Source organism: Aquila chrysaetos, chromosome 26 (genome assembly GCF_900496995.4).
Source record: "Aquila chrysaetos chrysaetos chromosome 26, bAquChr1.4, whole genome shotgun sequence".
NCBI classification, from domain to species: Eukaryota; Metazoa; Chordata; class Aves; order Accipitriformes; family Accipitridae; genus Aquila; species Aquila chrysaetos.
Genome location: NC_044029.1, coordinates 4,209,969 through 4,228,810, shown reverse-complemented (window position 1 = coordinate 4,228,810; position 18,842 = coordinate 4,209,969). Strand labels below are relative to the sequence as shown.

The 18,842-nt window shown below is 38.0% G+C and overlaps 1 protein-coding gene across 13 annotated transcripts in view; it reads right to left on the bottom strand.

Annotated features, from left to right (window-relative positions):
• NR2C1 (nuclear receptor subfamily 2 group C member 1) overlaps positions 1-18,842 on the bottom strand; it is a 56,223-nt gene that overhangs the window by 29,254 nt on the left and 8,127 nt on the right. For 2 of the 13 annotated variants that reach the window (XM_041120600.1, XM_041120604.1), the window contains exons 2-3: positions 12,678-12,758; positions 2,558-2,665 (exon numbers count right to left, since the gene is read on the bottom strand). In XM_041120600.1, the coding sequence (XP_040976534.1) occupies positions 2,558-2,665; positions 12,678-12,710 (141 nt within the window). In that variant the 5' untranslated portion in view covers positions 12,711-12,758. Of the gene's footprint in view, positions 1-2,557; positions 2,666-3,054; positions 3,169-7,250; positions 7,327-10,992; positions 11,175-12,677; positions 12,759-16,683; positions 16,713-18,522; positions 18,766-18,842 lie in introns of those variants that run through there. The other 11 variants (XM_041120603.1, XM_030002715.2, XM_041120597.1 and 8 more) reach the window with 10 other exon arrangements.

The following is an 18,842-nucleotide window of genomic DNA, read 5'->3' as shown; positions in this document are numbered from 1 at the left end:
ACATGATATAGTAGGTCTAGTTTTATCTTAATACCCATACAAAGCTATTCAACCTGCACAAATGGTTTCTGCAGCTGTCAAGCATTTGACAACTGACAGAGCATAAGAGAAAGCAGTTTAAACAATTAAGCCCAGTCTGTCTGCAGCTGACCTTGTATGGCCATATACCTGCAAAAAGTCCACCTAAGTTGCAGTGGGACTCTGAAAAGTGGAGCAGTTCACCAAAGTATAACAACTTGTAGTACCTAAATGTTGACATAAGAGAAAGAAATAATCAGAGGGAAAAAGAAAACCACTTATCTTCTCAAGGGAATCCATCAGGGCTCAGTGACAACACATGATGTTTCTTAATAATCTAAAATTTAGTATCGCTAAAGGGATAATGTTCTAAAACAGGAATATATTAATTCAGGATTGTCTGCTTAAAAAATATAGTTCCCCCATGTATTTCATTTAAGCACCCTGACGATAATGGAGGATAGTATTTTCCTTTATTGCTTTTAATTAAGCCTTGTCCACTAACAAGTTTTGACTTCCATATGAACACCATTTCAATAAATGAAATACCTCAATAATTCTGTGTTCTTATTTTAGGGGAAAAAAAAACCCAGTGTCCAAACACAGACGACTAATCCACTTGTTTATAACAGAGCCAGTTTTGAACAGAAATGTCTGTTTAACAACAAATGTGACGTTCAACTTTTATCCTAGAGAAATGTTATCATTCCATAAAAAGGATGACTAATGAAACATGTTTTAAAGAACATTTTACTGAGGATTTTGTGTTTCAAGATTTCAGATAATTATTTATGTGCATTTAACAATAATAAAATAAAGGAAAAAATATTGATTGAAAATATAAACTCAAAATGATCAATTTAACATTTATTTTGAACACTTCACTGAGATGTACTCGTTCCTACAAACTGCTTTACTCTTCACATGAATCCTGCTTTGAGAAAAGCTTTCATTACTAAGTTCTATCTCATATCTAGTTTATTATTATTGATTTTGGTGACAGGTTTGTAGATGCCTGTTGCAGGAAAGATGCCATTTGACTGAGTGCTGTTCCACACATATCAAGAGACAACCCACTGCCTCAAAGCACTCACCATCCACTTTGAAGCAAGAATCAATGAGTGTGGTGGAAAAAGACAAGGGGCAAAGTAGCTGGCTTAGAAACAAGTGATCTTCCAGCTACATGAGACAATGAAAAACCATATAAAGGTCCCTGTCCCTAGAAATACAATTCTTCTACGTTGATCATTTGCAGTAATTACAGTGCCCAACCAAAAGTAGTTGTCCCCCCACAAAAAACCTGACACAGAAGGGTTAGATGTCTGCCACTGGCTTTGAACCAACAGAACCGTCCTGCTGTTCAACAATAAAGGCTCACAGGGTTTATGTCCTCGTCCCACATTCAGACCCTGACGCTGAAATTACATTAAATGGCTTCACGCTACAGGGACTTCACTAGCATACAGGTATTAACAATGAAAACAGAGGATAAAGAGATGGTTGTTTATTGATTAACATAAATTAGATAATGGAAGGTACAGCTGTACACAAAGCATAGAAAAGGAGTGGAGGTAGCTGAAAGAATGAAGATCTACTGGATAGATGAGACTGGTACCAGGACTAGACCACAGGTAGGGGGTGATAAAACAAAACAAAAGATCATGTAAGGGAGGGTGGTTGTGAAGAGTCTTGGAAGGTTAAAAGCTTGAATGCAATGCACCGAAATGGGAAAAAACAGTGGAAAATGTTGAAGAGTGAAGCCAGCAGAAGAAAAATCAGCCAAGATTATACTAGCAGCTGGCTCACTTAAATTAGTGGGTTTGTATGCAACAACATATATCTGAGAATATTTTTAAAATTTATTCTGCAGCTGATATTTTTCTCTGGGATGAATTTAAAAATAAAATGTTTGCAAGGACTTGCATTGACTTTTAAGGGATGAAATATAAAATTCCATTCCCCAAATCCTTGTCATCTCTATATACACATATATATGTTGATTTAACTACCTACATTGCCAAAAACTTCATACCCTCACTTGAATTGGAGATTATTACCTGGCCAGGCTATGAATTAGCATACCAGGACATATCACATTGGTTGGGACAACCAAAAACCAGTATCATTCTCAGACATTAGGTTGCCTTGCACTTTTTCATGATTTGTATTGACAATACAATGCAGTATTTCCCTCCCTCCCTGCTCCAAAATGTAGAAATGTTCCAACAACTCAGTTGAATTACTAAATCTAAAAATTATTCAGCTGTTAAGGAGCAGTATCATTACAGTATTGGGAAAAGTTTTTTTCTGTTCAGTGGTTGTAATCTTTTGTAATCTTAAAATTCTTAGGAGAAAAAAAAGGAAAAAAAAAGGGGGAAGCATTGGAATTCCTGTTTCTATAGAAATGGTCTCTGCCACCCAGGGCTGAATATTTACATTCAAGCAAATAATATGACGCAAATAAGAAAGAACCATATGTGAAAACTTGCAGAAATAAATAGTTCATATCTGCTTTTAAAATATATCGGATGAAGCATACCTGTATACGTTGTGGTAAAGAGAGGCCTGAATCTGCAGGGACAATCTGTATTCGTTGTGCTGTCCCATCCATTAGTGTTTGTCTAACAGCTCCCTCGGAATGGGTAACCTAGAAAAAAGAAACAAATGTAATGGATTGGCAGTGGATATACTACCTTAAGGATGGATACAGTATCTTAACGGATGAAACCTTAAGGTTTCACCAACTTCTCATTTCTCTGCACAAGGCTATGGGAAGTCTGACACTCTTACTGCATAAGGAACGCAAATGCTTGTAATCTAATTTAATAGCTTAATTTTTCTAGTTAGAAAATTGTTTGTTTTAAACCCATTTTGAAATACCTTCCAATTTGAAATTTAGAAACACATTAACTAAAACAATTAATTGTTGACAAGTCCATGTAAGTCAATCAGACTGAATATTTCTAACTGTTGATGTTCATGAGACACAATACCTTTCATCATAGCTGTGCTACATTTACACTAAAATACTTTTACCTTAATGGCTTACTTAAAGTGACAAAAGAATTTTCGGTGTAGAAACACAGCAATTGGCCTTTTCTGTTCTGTCTTTCTGTTAAAGCAGCAAAACCAGACAGAATTCTATAAAATAGAATTCTATCCTGGGGAACTATCAAGAAAATGAATGAAATGCATGAAGTTGGCAGGCAGTGTATCTTAAAACAAATTTAAATCTCTGTGTGAATGCTCTCAGACACAATTTCTGGAAGTGTTTTAATGATTATGAATATTTTTTAAATTCTTCACATGCTATAGCCATAGGTATATGGGGGAAGGTATTATTCATTACATTTTTTGTCAGTAAAAATTAAGAAGTACAGTTGCTATTTGTAGAGGCTTGAACAGAAAGGCCAGACTTTTTGTAGTACAAAGGAAGTTTGTCTTCACAGAGTTTACAGATACCTTCAAACTGAAATTTTTGTCTTAAATTCCCAAGTAACTCCCCGAACTTTTTGCAGTTCAAAAACTCTGGAACATCCTGCAATTCTGTATTAATAATAATTCCCAGTATTTACACCACCATAAAAATGCTCCTCTTCAACTGCCCCCCCCCCCCGAATTAATATAGAGAATATATATCTATATCGCAGTAAAGGTACTGTTTCATAACAGGTTGAGAACTTTTTCATTCCTCCTGGATCAGCTTCCTGATTTTGCAACCATACCACCATGTAAATGCTAGTACCAGCAGAAGAAAGGAGGCAAGAAGACGCAGTTGGAGGTGAGCATGAGAAGGGGAAGGAGCGGTGGGTAAGACTTCCCCTTACAGCAGAAATAGAAGCTCCCATCAGCCTAAGCTGATTTTGAAATTTTACCCATAAAGGCATTACTTTTGCTACCAGTCTCAGCTCTTATAACCTACTTGCTCCTACCCCTTCAGCTTGGTAGGTGAAACTGGTTGGTTAGTCATTCAGTGATCTGGAATAGGACACTGATGCAGGTTAAAAAGCAGCCCAGCAAACAGACAGACAAACAAAGGCTATTCTTAGCATAGCTCAAACCTTCTATCCAGATCTCCACAATGCTCAGAAGCAGACGCATCAGAGCAAATGAGAGAGTGGGATTAAGCAGCTGGGGGGATCGCTTAAACTGCCAGCACCATCAAAAGAAATGCTTGTCAAACCACTGCCCAAGCCATTTTCGAACACTGCTTTCTAAAAATACCCGATTTTTCATGAGTATGAATACTTTCCATATTCAAACACTTCATCTGCTTCTTTGCTTAAGTAAAGGACAAAGAAGTGTTCATTATACAGCAACATTTACAGTTTGGAAGAGATGCTTTCAACCACTAAAATTCTGCATCAGCCTTTCAAATGACATGAACACGTAGTGATTTACAGGCAATCGGAGTTTTATGTGAATTTATCTTTGCTTTACTAAATAAGCTACATATTCCAGGACTGTTTTACGTTTGCTCCCTTAAAATGTCATGATCTACATGTTGTATAAGTAAGACTGCTCTTCAACCCTATAAAATGTCAGGTTGACAGTTTTACTTCTATACAGAATACAGTTCTTTTTATTGCAGTGAAAAAAAATACTGATAAGAATAACCACAATATTTTTTAAAAATTATATTTTGTACGTGTATGACAGACTCTGTTTCAAATACATAGCTTTCCTCTGTTACTGTTACCTGGCACAACTGTGGAAACAAACCACCATTTACTTGGCATACCCAACCACAGATTAAAGAAAGAAGATTGCTGCAGGCGCTTGACAGACAACTTCCCTACATGAATCAAGGAATGTGATCTTGATGTAGAAACATGAATTATCCCACACTCAGCAAAAGATGCCTAGCAGTTGGCAGAATCTGAGAAAAGATAAACATTGTGCAATGCTCCATATAGGCAAGGCTATAAATTCTTCTTTTTAATAAGTTTTGCTTTTATGCTAAAAAGCCCTAAACTAACAAAAACACGTTTGTGAACATTATCATAAAATCGTTTGTGATAATTTTGTGTTTTAAAATGCTTCACGAACAAGAATTAATATTATAAAGAAATCAAAACCTATGTCACAGAATGCTTTTGACCATTATTTCAATGAGACAGGAGCACTTTCTATTCTCCTCAGAATGGGAACACCTGTCTTTTTTCTTTCATGTTCTACTTATGTAGATTTTTCTTGTAAATTCAATTAAAACTATTTCGACATTGAAGAGAATTACAAATGCTAGCAAAAATACAGCTGAAGTTTCATAGACCTTAAACTATGGTTTTCAATGCTTACATTGAATAGGAACACCACCAAGCAATTACAGCGGGTAGGTCACAGGTAGGTAGGAACGTAAGATACTACATGAAGGCCCCCGTAAGACTGCTTTACTTGCTGAGTCCACCTTTCAGGCAGTGCACTCATGCATGGCATGCAAGTTTGACAGTAATTTTGGCTTACGGAGTCCCACCTTGCACTGTCCTGGGTGATGCTTTTCAGTCCTTCTAACCACGTGCCAGGTTGGGCTGCCCCTTGCACCAGATAAGGGAACTGACCCCAACTGGGAGGGAGAAGACCTTCCTCCACTATCCCATAATTTTTTTTTCCAGTTTTGTCCACCATGCAGAGACAGAGCTTACATGAGCCAGACTAGCATAGCATGAGAAGAAGTGGCTAAGGGAGGACTGGGGAATGCTGAAGCCGCACTGCTGCCAAGTAAGTGTGATAGTCTCAGACTCAGTAAAACTTTGCTAAAGGACAAATCCTAATCTACACTGCTGACAAAATGATATCTATGAAAACTGTAAGGCTGCAGTTTCATCATGAACAGGAACAGCCAACAGCTCTCTGCAGTGTCACACCTCCAATCCCTCCGTCTTCTCCCCTGCCTCCCCTTGGCTACCAGCCACCTCCTTTACGCTGGCTCTGGTACTCATTAGAGCCTTCTCAGACCCTATTCAACGCACTAACCCAGCAGAAAACCTTCCACTTGTTTTGGCTGGGTTAGCTTGCTGTTAGTGTAGAAATTAAATAAGGTAAGAAACAGAAGAAGGACCTTCCTTCTCCCATGGCACTGAGATACTAAGTCAGCTCAGTGTCTCATGGAATCGTATTATAAAATTGAGAAACAACCTTCAGAGAGGCTAAAAACCATCATCACACCATTCTCTTTTCTGACTGGAACGTACACTCCAGCTAGCTTTGACTAGCCTGTATTTTCAAAAAAAATAACAAAACAAGAAAACCCAGGAAATACAGCCCTATTTAGACCTCCACAAGGAATTATATTACTAAAACAAAACTACACTAGACACGCCATTCTCACCTACAAAGAGGACAAGTGAGAAAAAGAAAACACTACACATCACATAAATCACCTACGTCCTTTGAGATAGACTTAGCAACACTCAGATGCTGCAATAAAAGCATAAGACTTTGTACAGAATAGAATTAACCATCCTGCCACCCCCTTTCTATTTGAAATCAAGACTGAGAGGAACTAAAACTACTTGAAAATTATGTCTCTGTCTAGACAAGAAATCAAGAGTGGATATTTCAAGTTAAAAAATACTATTTATTTAAGATAAATAAGTTACTGCTTCTATGTAATTTAAACTGGTGCTAATTTTAAATAGATTACGCTATGATGAAACCTTCTAGATAAGTATATATACTCTTATCCCCACTCCCAAACTATCTGTGCATCTCTGGAAGTCCTCTGGCTGCAGTACACAGATTCTGCACACAGGTTACAGAAAATTAAAACCAGAAGTTAGCAGAAACAAAAGTTCGATGTTCCTTGTGACTTATACCAAACACCAACAAATATTTTACAGTGAAGAGCATGGCAAACCTTTACTAGTGAAAACAAAAACGACAACTGAAGCAATTGCTTAATTGGAAAGTAAAAGCTATGTACTGACAACTCTGAAAGTGAGCAAATCAATTACCAGATGGCTCTCTGAAGACCACTACAGGCCCAAAAAGCAGAGCTGAACAGCTAGTCACTTACTGGAAACACTGCTAGATTTTCCTTCGCTTCATTTCTGTGGGGCAAACTTTGGCAAAAAAGACTTTGCAGCATAACTTTAAAATGGACATAAGTTCTAGTCTTCCATGGGAGAGTCTCTGGAAGCTTTGGGTGTACTAAAAATTATTTTCTCTTGTAATTTTGGTTTTTACATATCAGTCATTCAATGTCTCTTAAATAGGACTCAAAATTTATGTACCTCTCCCATTTGCTGTTCAATAATTTGATGGGCCAGTTCCTCTATGGTTGCCATGATCTTTAATCACCAGAATTTCCTGTCAAAGAAAGGAAAGAAGATGCTTAACATCTATAGCCTCAAAAGTAAAAATATCTTGGGGAAAAAACAGTTCACATAAGTAAAGTATGTTCATTGTTGTCTGAAAGCGACAGCCCTGCAGAATTTAAAGTTTGATTATACTATAAAAGTAATAATTTGTTTTCTATTTGTAAACTTCTATATCTTTTTACTCAACTCACACAGAGACTTTCTATTTTTCCTCCTCTGCTTTCCCAAAGAGCAGCAATATAATAAACTCCCTGTGAGAACAGAAGTGTATTACTGACCATGACATCAAAAGGGACATAAATAACTATCTTAAAAACTGGAACAGAGGCAGTTTTGTTAATGCAAATCAAGGGGGGGAATCTAACTTCTGAGCTCATACTGATGTTTCAGTATTAATAGGAATGCTTGAAGGTCAATTTTTTAATTAATAGGAGGCACTACTTGGGAGGCAGAAAATATATATGTTTAAAAAAAGATGCTGCTTTGTTATCAGTACTGTAGTTACAGCATAAGAAGTCCAAATCTTCATAAGAAGAATTTTGTAGGATGTAACACTACATTAATGCAGTGTAAAGCATTCAGATGTATCCCTTGTTTGTTTGCATATCGATTTACAAATATTCACTAGGCAGTACTTAAAAGGAACATATACAAATTATGAAGCACCATAAACACTTGATTTTCCTGACAAAAGCTGTATTAAAAACACTGTAACACCTACTTCTTGTATGAACAAAGACAGTACTCTTACACTAAAGGATGTGTCTATGTACTAAATTTGCTTTGTTTCAAATATACAATGGACTCAGGTTATACAGCCTCCTCATTCCAGACAAAGTTATAAAGATGTTTAATACCAAACCACATATTCCTGTATTAATGTAAGAATAAATGGTGTCAGTACAAAGGATTTTTTACACAGTATAAAAGATTTATTTATTTATTTATTAAGCAGGAATGGTGCTGTGTAAGCATACAAAAAGTTAGAATGCTAATGACAGCAGTTACATATGTAGAAAAGCTGTATATATAGCCAGTTGGTTCTCACTCTCTAACTTTGCTAGAAATCCTAGGAACTATCTCCTACCCCAGTGATCTCTAAACTTTCCCAATCAACTATGGAAATAAAAAGCTCATTTTGCTCTTATAATTGGAAAGAGAGATCTGTTTTGACTAGGGCAAGAATTGCAGGCCTTGCAAGTGTGCATAGTGGTATACTAAACCCTGATCCATGTGTGGAAGAGAAGACTATGGAAATATTTGGGCACTGCAGACCATTCTTAATCACCCACCAGCATGCTGCATTTAGTTAAATGAAGACAAAAGATGACAGGCATACGCATAAAATATATGAGACTGAAGCTTATGTTGAAAAGCATTATCGCCTTATAAGATCTAATAAATGTCAGCACCCTTGCAGCAGCATTCTATTAACCCACTTCTGCATGCCCCGAGCTGCAGCACAATCACTATGCAAAAGAGCACTTTCAAGTCAGCCAATGTATTCTATCAGATGTTTTCTTCTTTTAAATAAAATACTTACTAGCAACAAAATATTGCATTGTTTACACACACAGTGACAAAAATTAGTATTACTTTATTAAAAAAAAAAAAAAAAAGCTAAAAAGGAAAGCCTAACCTCTTAAAAGCAAATTACAGAACTGTTTAGTAAGACAGACACACGTTTGGGTAAGGGAGATGTACGTTTTGCAAAGAGTTATTTCAGAGGAAGATCTTACTGCTTTGTGACAATTTGATGTACCAGAAATATTGTGCATATGATGACATTTTGCAAAAAATTAACAGTAAACTAAGTAAAATGCTGAAATTCTAGTCTGATACCACTTTGAGTGGGGTTTGAGACTAGAGACTTCCTGACGTCCCTTCCCACCTGGAATATTCTACAACTAAAAAATGCACTATTTTCTTAGCTATCAAAACAACAATTGCTTGCAATTGCAAAAAATTCCGAATATTTTGTGTCCTAGTTTCAGCTGGGATAGAGTTAACTGTCTTCCTAGTAGCTGGTACGGTGCTATGTTTTGAGTTCAGTATGTGAAGAATGTTGATAACACTGATGTTTTCAGTTGTTGCTAGTAGTGTTTAGACTAAAGTCAAGGATTTTTCAGCTTCTCATGCCCAGCCAGCGAGAAAGCTGGAGGGGCACAAGAAGTTGGCACAGGTCACAGCCAGGGCAGTGACCCAAACTGGCCAACAGGGTATTCCAGACCATGGGACGTCCCATCTAGTATAGGAACTGGGAAGTGGGGGCAAGGAATCGCCGCTCGGGGGACTAGTGGGGTGCCGGTCGGCGGGTGGTGAGCAATTGCACTGCGCATCATTTGTACATTCCAATCCTTTCATTATTGCTGTTGTAATTTTATTAGTGTTATCATTATCATTATTAGTTTCTTCTTTTCTGTTCTATTAAACTGTTCTTATCTCAACCCGTGGGTTTTGCTTTTTTTTCCCCGATTTTTCTCCCCCATCCCACTGGGTGGGGGGGGAGTGAGTGAGCAGCTGCGTGGTGCTTAGTTGCTGGCTGGGGTTAAACCACGACATTTTGAAAGCACTTTTATTTGCAAAATCTTTTGACTGCCTCCATATAGGTCTACTGTGCAGGTATTTTCAAGGACACACTAAACAACTACCTAATTTTAAAAGTTTTACTTCACTGAGTGTCCAGTTTAAAGAGCTATGCACGTGAAAGCTTATTTTGAGCAGTTTAAACCAATTTTACGGAGAATACATGTTCCCCTATGTCAGCCTTTTGAGACAGCAGTAACATCTTCCGTCCTGCAATCACTGTCTCTAGCATTTGCTACATTATTTTCCCAAAAGAAACTAGACTACATCAGTATCATTTTCCTATCAGAAAAGCCTGGTCTATAATCTTTCCCATAACGAAGTATGATTATGACCTTCTCAATTTTTGTCATATTTACCAACAGAGCCTACAGCTACTTTAATTTTATTTTATGCTTTTCTAAAACTCCTAGTGTTTCAGCCTGCAGAATTAGCGTGTTCCAGCAAGAATACTGAATACTAATTATTACTGCTATAGCTGTGTTGCACCAACTCAGCAGCACACGGAAATCAACAATACAGCACAGTGAAAAGAAAAGCTTAATTTATTGTTCATTTAGCAAAAGCTTACAGCCAAATACTGAACTTGCACAGGAGGCAAAATCTGGAAAATAACTTTCACAGAAATTGACTCAGACATGAAGAATTAAAAAAATTCTTACCTATCATTATCTGTGGCACTGCAAAATTATAATTAAAGATTCTCTTTAATGTTCTGTGTCATACAATTACTTTAAATTAACATATCAATACGTTAATATTTTTGCCCCAAACTCAGTAAATGAAAGATGGAGAGATCTGATTTCTCCAAGCCTTCACGAGTACTTTGTCTAGTGTCTTAACAAGGAAAAAAGGTCTTGTCTTTTTAATGTTGCAGACTCATTACTACCTTATCCAAAATCATTCTGTCACCAAAAGGGCTAGCCTTAACCTGTATCTTGGCCTGAGTTTCCAGCCTCTCTCCTGGTGCCAGCACTGGTACATCTGTGACTTCACAGCCAGCAGCAAAGTTTTATTTTTGTCTGTGTTAGTTCTCAGCCCAACGAATGACTTGCACTTGCTACATTACCATGCAAACGCTGCTGCTGTACCAGTGGTGGAGGGGAACTGTAGATCACACCCTTCCACAGCAGCAGAAATTCACATCATCTTAAGCCATCTGGTCTCCCATACTTTCCCACAGCTCTATAAATTGTTGCGAGATGAGCCTTGGAGCTTACACTCACTTATTTTTGGACCTTACAGATGAACCTGATGAAGAAACAAGAAACAGAAGATGAAAAAAGCAACATACAGCCACAGGACAAAACAGGCAACACTTATGATGGTGAAGTGGCCTAGCAGAGACTTCTGGTCCATAAGCTGAAGTTCTGTACAATTAGGAGATTGACAGGAATCTATCTTCTTGCCTCACCTCCTACTTCAAGGAAGGGTATTATTTTCCAATTATAAGAACCTTAATAGTCAAAGCTACTTTTAAAAACAATGCAAGGAAAGCAGTGCAGTTAGAAATGTTTCACACACATAAGCTTATTTATAGCTAACCCTCATATTCTCTAGTAGAAACACTCTTCAGCACAGACATTTCAACCTCTTAGTAGATTTCAGTCCTCCAGTTAACAGATACTGACCTTCTCAAGGCCCAACACCAAACTAAATAGCATCTCATCTTTGAGATGTTGGACTTTGTGTTCTTTGTCATGCTGCCAAATCCTCACCAATAGCACAGCGAGAGTTTGTACTGGTTATGACAGAATTCTGTATTGGTGCGAACACCTGACTGTAACAAGATCTCTCTCACGTGAGCACAATGAATGCCTATGAGAGAGAGCGTGTATTTTTACCTTATTAATTCAGAGGATTATTAATTCAGTGTTATAAAACAGAGCTAATGAAGTATTGAAAACACTCAGCTCCCTCAAATCCAGAATTGGCCATAGGCACCCTTTATTTTTGCTGTTAGGAGCAATGTAAGTATACTCTATTTTACTCTTAAGAGCAGTGGAAGAGGTTATCTAAAAGAGATTCCCTGTCTTGATGATGTATTATTTTTGCAGGAATCCTAAATTAGAGATGAGAAAAAAGTAGGAAGGAATTTGGAACAGAATAGTGTTACTCAGCCACAACCTCCAGCATGTACTCAGTTGTAGCAATACAGTCTGAATGATCCCCAAATAAGCAAAACTAAAGAAAACCCAAAGGGCAGTGCTAAGAAAATCCTTTGCCAAACTGTTTAGAATCAAATTGCTTTAAAGGTGATGATTGTTAAATAAAAACCTAATGAATTTACATCGAACTTTGAAAGCCTGACTAGATTAATATTCCCTAAACAAGTGATGCTCCTATCCTTCCCCAATCAGAAGAATTCTACTGGTCAAAAAGATTTTCTTTGAAATGTGATTCTCAGAACCAAGAGAAAGAAATCCGTGTTCACAAGAACTTCCAAATCCAGCTATTTCTGGACTTGAAGAATGTTACCTCTCCATTCAAAGCACCTTCAAAAAGGTTTTTCTCAACAACTATAATCTTTAGAGAATGACTTGTAAATAGCATAGCTCTCAGAAAAAAAAAAAAATCTCTCAAAAAAGCGTAACAAACACTTAAATGTCCATCATTGAGTGTCTCAACCACCACCTAAGGACAGCTTTTAAGAATGCTTCACTGTACACCTGACAGTGGATGTTGGATAAAAATAAATTATCTTACCTACAAGTAGTTAACAATAAAATTTGAAAAAATAAGAGGGAAACTCACCTTGAAACTCCATAAATTCTTGATCATAGTCATCAATTCATCAGCTATGAGCTTGAAGCATGAATCCTATACATCCCAAACCTGCTGAGACACAGAAATCTCAAACCAAACCAAGAGCTTTTCAATTGCTCATCCAATCATTCTGTGCTGCTAGTTAGATCATCCCACAGCTCAGAGGCACGCTTCTACAGTGTTGTCTTGGTAGGAAACAAAACCTTCAGAATCAAGAGGTATGTGCTTTAAGGAATTACTTTGCATCTGCTAGTTAGTTCTCTGAAACCAGATGTGACTGCCCTCACAGCTAAGATACTTTAGTAAAACAAGTTAGCTTAAAAACTGAAAGCATTTTGAACTAACATGTTTTACCTTGCAGTAAAGCAGTGAAGGAATACCCATGTATTCAACTATGATGCCCCAGCCATAGGGAAACTAACTCTCAGAGAAGCATAAACCATTAGAAGTGAATTTTTGAAACTGTATCTAAAAGAGCCGTCTGCTTCTCATTTGAACTAGACTTGTGTGAACAGAGTACTTCAAGCATGCAAACAAGACTGAACTCTTATGATGAAGAGGAATCTGGAGAATTGGTTGAGGCTGTCCTGCCTCTTCACACTGCCTGGAATAAGCACAAGGAAACTCAGCCCATGGACGCAGAACCAGCTGTCAAAGCGAGACAAATCATCTGAGCATGAGCACATGGGGCACGCATAAAATGGAAAAGGAATATACTCACTTGAGTAAGAATCTGCAACTACTATGGTCAGACCACAATGAAGAGTTGTTATGTAAAATTGAAAGAACATTTTTAATAGTTTGCACGGACTAGTAACATGTTGTTTCCTTAGCTCAGACTACTAAAATAAAAACATTCTTCTTGCTACAACTGTATTACTAGTAGCAATGCAAAATTTCTGGAGAGAAGCTGGTAGAGATACAGTATACACTAGCTCTTGATAACTTAGAAGATTAGCCCTGAAAACCATGTTGGTAATCAATAAAAATATTAAGCAAACCGCCTCTGACATGCAGTTATTACAACCTAAGAGCAGAAATCCATTGCCTAGAAAAATATTACAATGAAAGTACTGCGATAGCATAAAGTGTGTGTGTGCACATGTATATATATATATATTAAAAATTCAATTTCTGGGACTTAAATGGGATAATTGAAGTGACAGAATTTGTTAGTATACCTTTACAACTATGAAAAAAACCTTTGACTAACACAATAACTAGGTTCTTTCCGAGATATAATTCATATCAATACCAACTGGCCACTGCTATGTTATGAAAGAACTATGAAAGCAGTTTTTTTAAATAGCATTTACAACAGTAATTGATGCATTGGAAGAATGTACTCATTTTTTCTGCATCTTCTTGCATGCGTTAGAACTTGGTAATTTGAGGCCTCTTTTGATGTGACATTAATCATCCTACTGGATTCTTTTTAGAAAACCTATCACTTGAACAAAAGGAAAGGGGTATTAGGCCTTCACATTTTTGTGTTAAAGTTTTGTCATTCAAAGCCATCACTAAATAATAATAATGATAAAAAATATATATATACTCGGGTTTTTTGGCATGAAGCACCATCCTTCTCACCATCCTTCTGGTAAAGCCTTACCTATTTGTTCTATTTAATTGCAAGTTCAGTTTTTGAGGGTATTGAGCTTGTGATTACATGTTTTTGAGGATATAAAGCAGAGGTGTAAAGTTCTCGAGTTATAAATACTGATAAACCCATTTATGGAGAAGCTGTGAAACTTTAATTGCTTTGACTCACAAATTATTAAGTTTAAAAGCTCAGAGTTAAGTTAGAAACTGTCCTATTATAGGCATAAAATGTACTGGTGCATTTACACTGTTGCAACATTGCATTTTTAAACTTCTGTAGTGAAACAAGCCTGTAAACAGAACTAAACTTAAGACTGTTTAAAATGGATAAATGCCAATATATCCCTCCAGTGATTTTTTTTCTTAACACAGTGACTTCTTAAGACCAATGTACCTCAAGCCCGATCTATGAAGTTATACTGATTATGAGGATAGGATCTTACGCTGGCTTCACTTCAGCAGGTGAAATTCCTTTGTGTACAAAAGAGTAACTGGCAAGTTAATACTCCTTAACGGTCAGTTCCACTACGGGCTCTTGCCAGTGAGGTAAAACACTGACACAAAGTCTCAGAAGCAGGCAACCAGTCCGAAACACTGGTCAGACTTTAACAGTGCGTATAAGCAGAGACAGCATAGCCTGGAACGCCCCACTGAATTAATCCTCCATCTCATCATCTCCCTTGAAGCATACATGTGGATGTGCTACTTTGGAACTGGTTGCTGAATCACCAGAGTGTAGTGCATTATTCTGAAGCTTGTCTTTACCATTTGTGTTAAAACACCATGCAGTAAAGAGTACTGCTCAGCAACTGGCTCAACAGCACCTTGGTCATGTCAGGAGTTGCACTGAGGTCCTTGATTACTTATCACAGCTCTTAAAGTGAAGAGTGTAATCTTAATTTTGGCCCAAGGAGCTGGAATTTCTATGGACTTTAAGACAAAACTGTGAATGACGAGTGTCTTTTGACACTTTTAGCCTAAAATAAAGGCTAATGAAAATCAGGTTCCTCCCTCATTTACCTGACATGGCATAAGTGAGGCTATGGCTCACATCACTGCACAACTTCATGCACTGCGAACACATCCTTTGTAAGCAGTATGACTTGCAATTACATACAATGAAAAAGTGATACATTTTACAGGATTATTCCCTTACATTTTCTATCTTTTTTTTTAATAATGTGAAATTAAAGAGTATTACTGACAAGAATTTACAGATTAACTACATGATGTTTTATATTTTGACACTTGCAATTTCAAGTTGCATGAACATTCAGTAGTATGTTCTTTTGTATGTTGTTGCTTTATTTAACTTGGTGAACCCTAAACACCAGGGCACTAATTGACAAATCCACTATTTGTAACAATGGTACTCTGTACTGAAATGCCTTAGCTTAAATCACCTCCAATAAACCACATTACTTTGTTCTGAAAAGCATGTATACTGGCAAAAAAATCTCACCAACTTAAATGTTTAAACAATAAACTTTCAGACAGCATTTCATGCCACAGCTCAACTGCTGAAATGGCTAGCTGAAACAGGCATTCCTAACCCACTCCCCATTTTTGCTTTATTATTTAATCTCTTCCAGTGCTGGCATTGGCATACACATAATGCCTTGAGGAGTCAGTTCAAGGAACTGAACTGGCAAAAATCTCTTTCTTATTCATAAAGTCAGGGCATAGTTTCAAAGGCAGTCTGAACAGAATTATAGCTCACCCCCGGGAAGAAGGTCCTGCTCACCCTGACCAAGCTTTGGTGGTACTGACCACACAGTAAGACAATTCAACTCACTAAAAAGACAGAAAACCTAGCAGAAATGCACCAAACACAGAATCACAGAATGGTTTGGGTTGGAAGGGACCTTAAAAGGTCATCGAGTTCCAATGCCCCTGCCCTGGGCAGGGACACCTTCCCCTAGACCAGGTTGCTCAAAGCCCCATCCAGCCTGGCCTTGGACACTTCTGCTAGGTAAGCACACTGAACTAATTTACTTTGCAGTCAGATTCATTCCATCGCAGACAAAGGGGAGAACGTGTTGTTAGAAGTCAAGGGAGGGAAAAAATGGAGATTAAGGAGGAAGCAAACCTCCCTTTCCATTCTTGCTGGTTGGGAGCTGGTAATTCAGTTCAACTGCACCGTGAAACTGTACCCTTTGTTTTCGGCCCATCCAGCTGCCTGACACAGCTCAGTGTGGAGTCAGACAAGCTCCACTTCCAGTTGTGCGAAGCAGCATGGCTGCCTCTCCGAGCAGTAGCTACCTGTTAGGCTGTGCATCTTGACACCGGAGACGGGGGCTGGCAGGACAGGTCAAGGAGAACTGGCTATTGACAAATTCTAAGCTAACTTTGGGACAGATGGAAAAAGTTTTGTAGTTCACCTTTTGCTTACCTAAGGTATCTATCTTAGAGTTCACATCAGGTATGCTTAGTCACTCTTTAGAGATCCCCGAAAAGAATTAAGCGGGAAAAAAGTTTTAGCTGGTTTTTTTTCCTATTATGTAAACTTAGAAATGTAGCAAATTTTTCATGTTTTTAAAAGCTTATTTTCCTGAGTTACCTCAGCCAACATTCCCAAAGTCTGAATTGTTTCCTATGAAATGATGCATCTATTCTAAACTCTAAGCTGTCTGAAATTGGGAAATATTCCTTAAACACTTTAGAACAAACCTTCATTTCCCAGTAAAGAAAAAGATTTAAAGTAACTATCACCACAGTCTGAGCTTTGATCTTCAATAACTGGAAGTAATCTTCAAGGTGTTCTCATCTAATGTCAATCTTCCTGATTTCAGAAATGCTTCTTTTCTCCACACTTGTCCAAACCATGCCATACACCTTCAAAGCACGCGTCAGGCAACATACGAGAAATGTTTTTTATTGCCAGTATAGGAAAGAAGTCAAGTCAAATAACTGATGGTTTCTTGCTCGAGAATGCTTTGTTCTCCTTTCAAAGGGAATGAGACAAACCAAGATAAACCAAACTCTATCCAGATGCTAGTTAAAGACTGCTAATCACATTTATATTTCCTTTCTGAAGTTATCTAAACCAATGAAAGGATAAGAGCTGGAATTCTAAGAAACCAGAAAAGACAACATGAAAAAAACTGCACATACTTTTAGTATTTTCTTTATAATGTCCCACAATTAAAAGAACTGTAATACTACAGTTACATTATTACTCCAACAGGGGGAAGGAGAGCCAAGGCTCCTGCCAATACATCAAGCACTAAGTTGTTTGCAAACATTGCCCAGTTAAATTTTACCTCATTTATATCTCACTTTGAATACTCTCGCAAAATTATTTTCTTCACTCACTGTTTCAACCAGTGAGTCTATTGTTGCTTATAGCAATTATTGCTTAATAGCTCTACTGGTTTCCCTTTGTCACATTAGACTTAAGATCCTTGCCTTTACTTTTACCATGAAGGTTCTGAAAAATGAAGTGATAAGAAATGCTTTGTCCCATTGTCGTGGTTTAACCCCAGCCAGCAACTAAGCACCACGCAGCCGCTCACTCACTTCCCCAGTTCCTATACTAGATGGGACGTCCCATGGTATGGAATACCCCTTTGGCCAGTTTGGGTCACTGCCCTGGCTGTGTCCTGTGCCAACTTCTTGTGCCCCTCCAGCTTTCTCGCTGGCTGGGCATGAGAAGCTGAAAAATCCTTGACATTAGTCTAAACACTACTAGCAACAACTGAAAACATCAGTGTTATCAACATTCTTCACATACTGAACTCAAAACATAGCACCGTACCAGCTACTAGGAAGACGGTTAACTCTATCCCAGCTGAAACTAGGACACCCATGACCATTTAGCTAGTAATACTGTTCACTGCTTAAGTCTTACTTCCTTCTACAACTTTTTGCAGATCTGGCATTAAGATTGGTGTTGTGGTTTAAGCCCAGCTGGTAAAAAAGCACCACGAGGCCACTTGCTCATTCCTCCCCCGCAGTGGGATGAGGAGAAAATATAACGAAAACCTCGTGAGTCGAGACAAGGACAGAGAGGGATCACTCACCAGTGATGGTCATGGCCAAAACAGACTCGACTTGGGGAAAAAGGCTCGGCCTTGGCCAGTGGCAGGTCCGACTTGGAGCCGGGGAAGCTTCTAGCAGCTTCTCACAGGAGACGGCCCTGCAGCCCCTCACCTGCCATCAAAACCTGTGCCACACAAACCCCTAACAATTGGAAACACTCTTCCTAAAACTCTACAAAACAAATACATACCCTTCCTTCAATTTGTCTTAAAGGAGATGTGTTGCTGACAATGTCAAAACTGACAACATTCAGACTGTCAACACGGTCACCGCCTCTCCAACTGTCCAATATATTCTACTTCTGTACCCTTGTATTCCCTCAGTCTGTTATGATCCGTTTGTGTATTCTCTCATTAGCGGTAAATTTCTGGGGCCAGGGAAACATCACTTTCTTAGAAGATTCCCAACACAGTAAGGCTCCTCTTCTGTTGCTCTAGGTACAGAGTAACAGAAATATTAGCATCTGTATTTATACTGATTAGACTTGCTTTACAAGTACAATCACGGCAT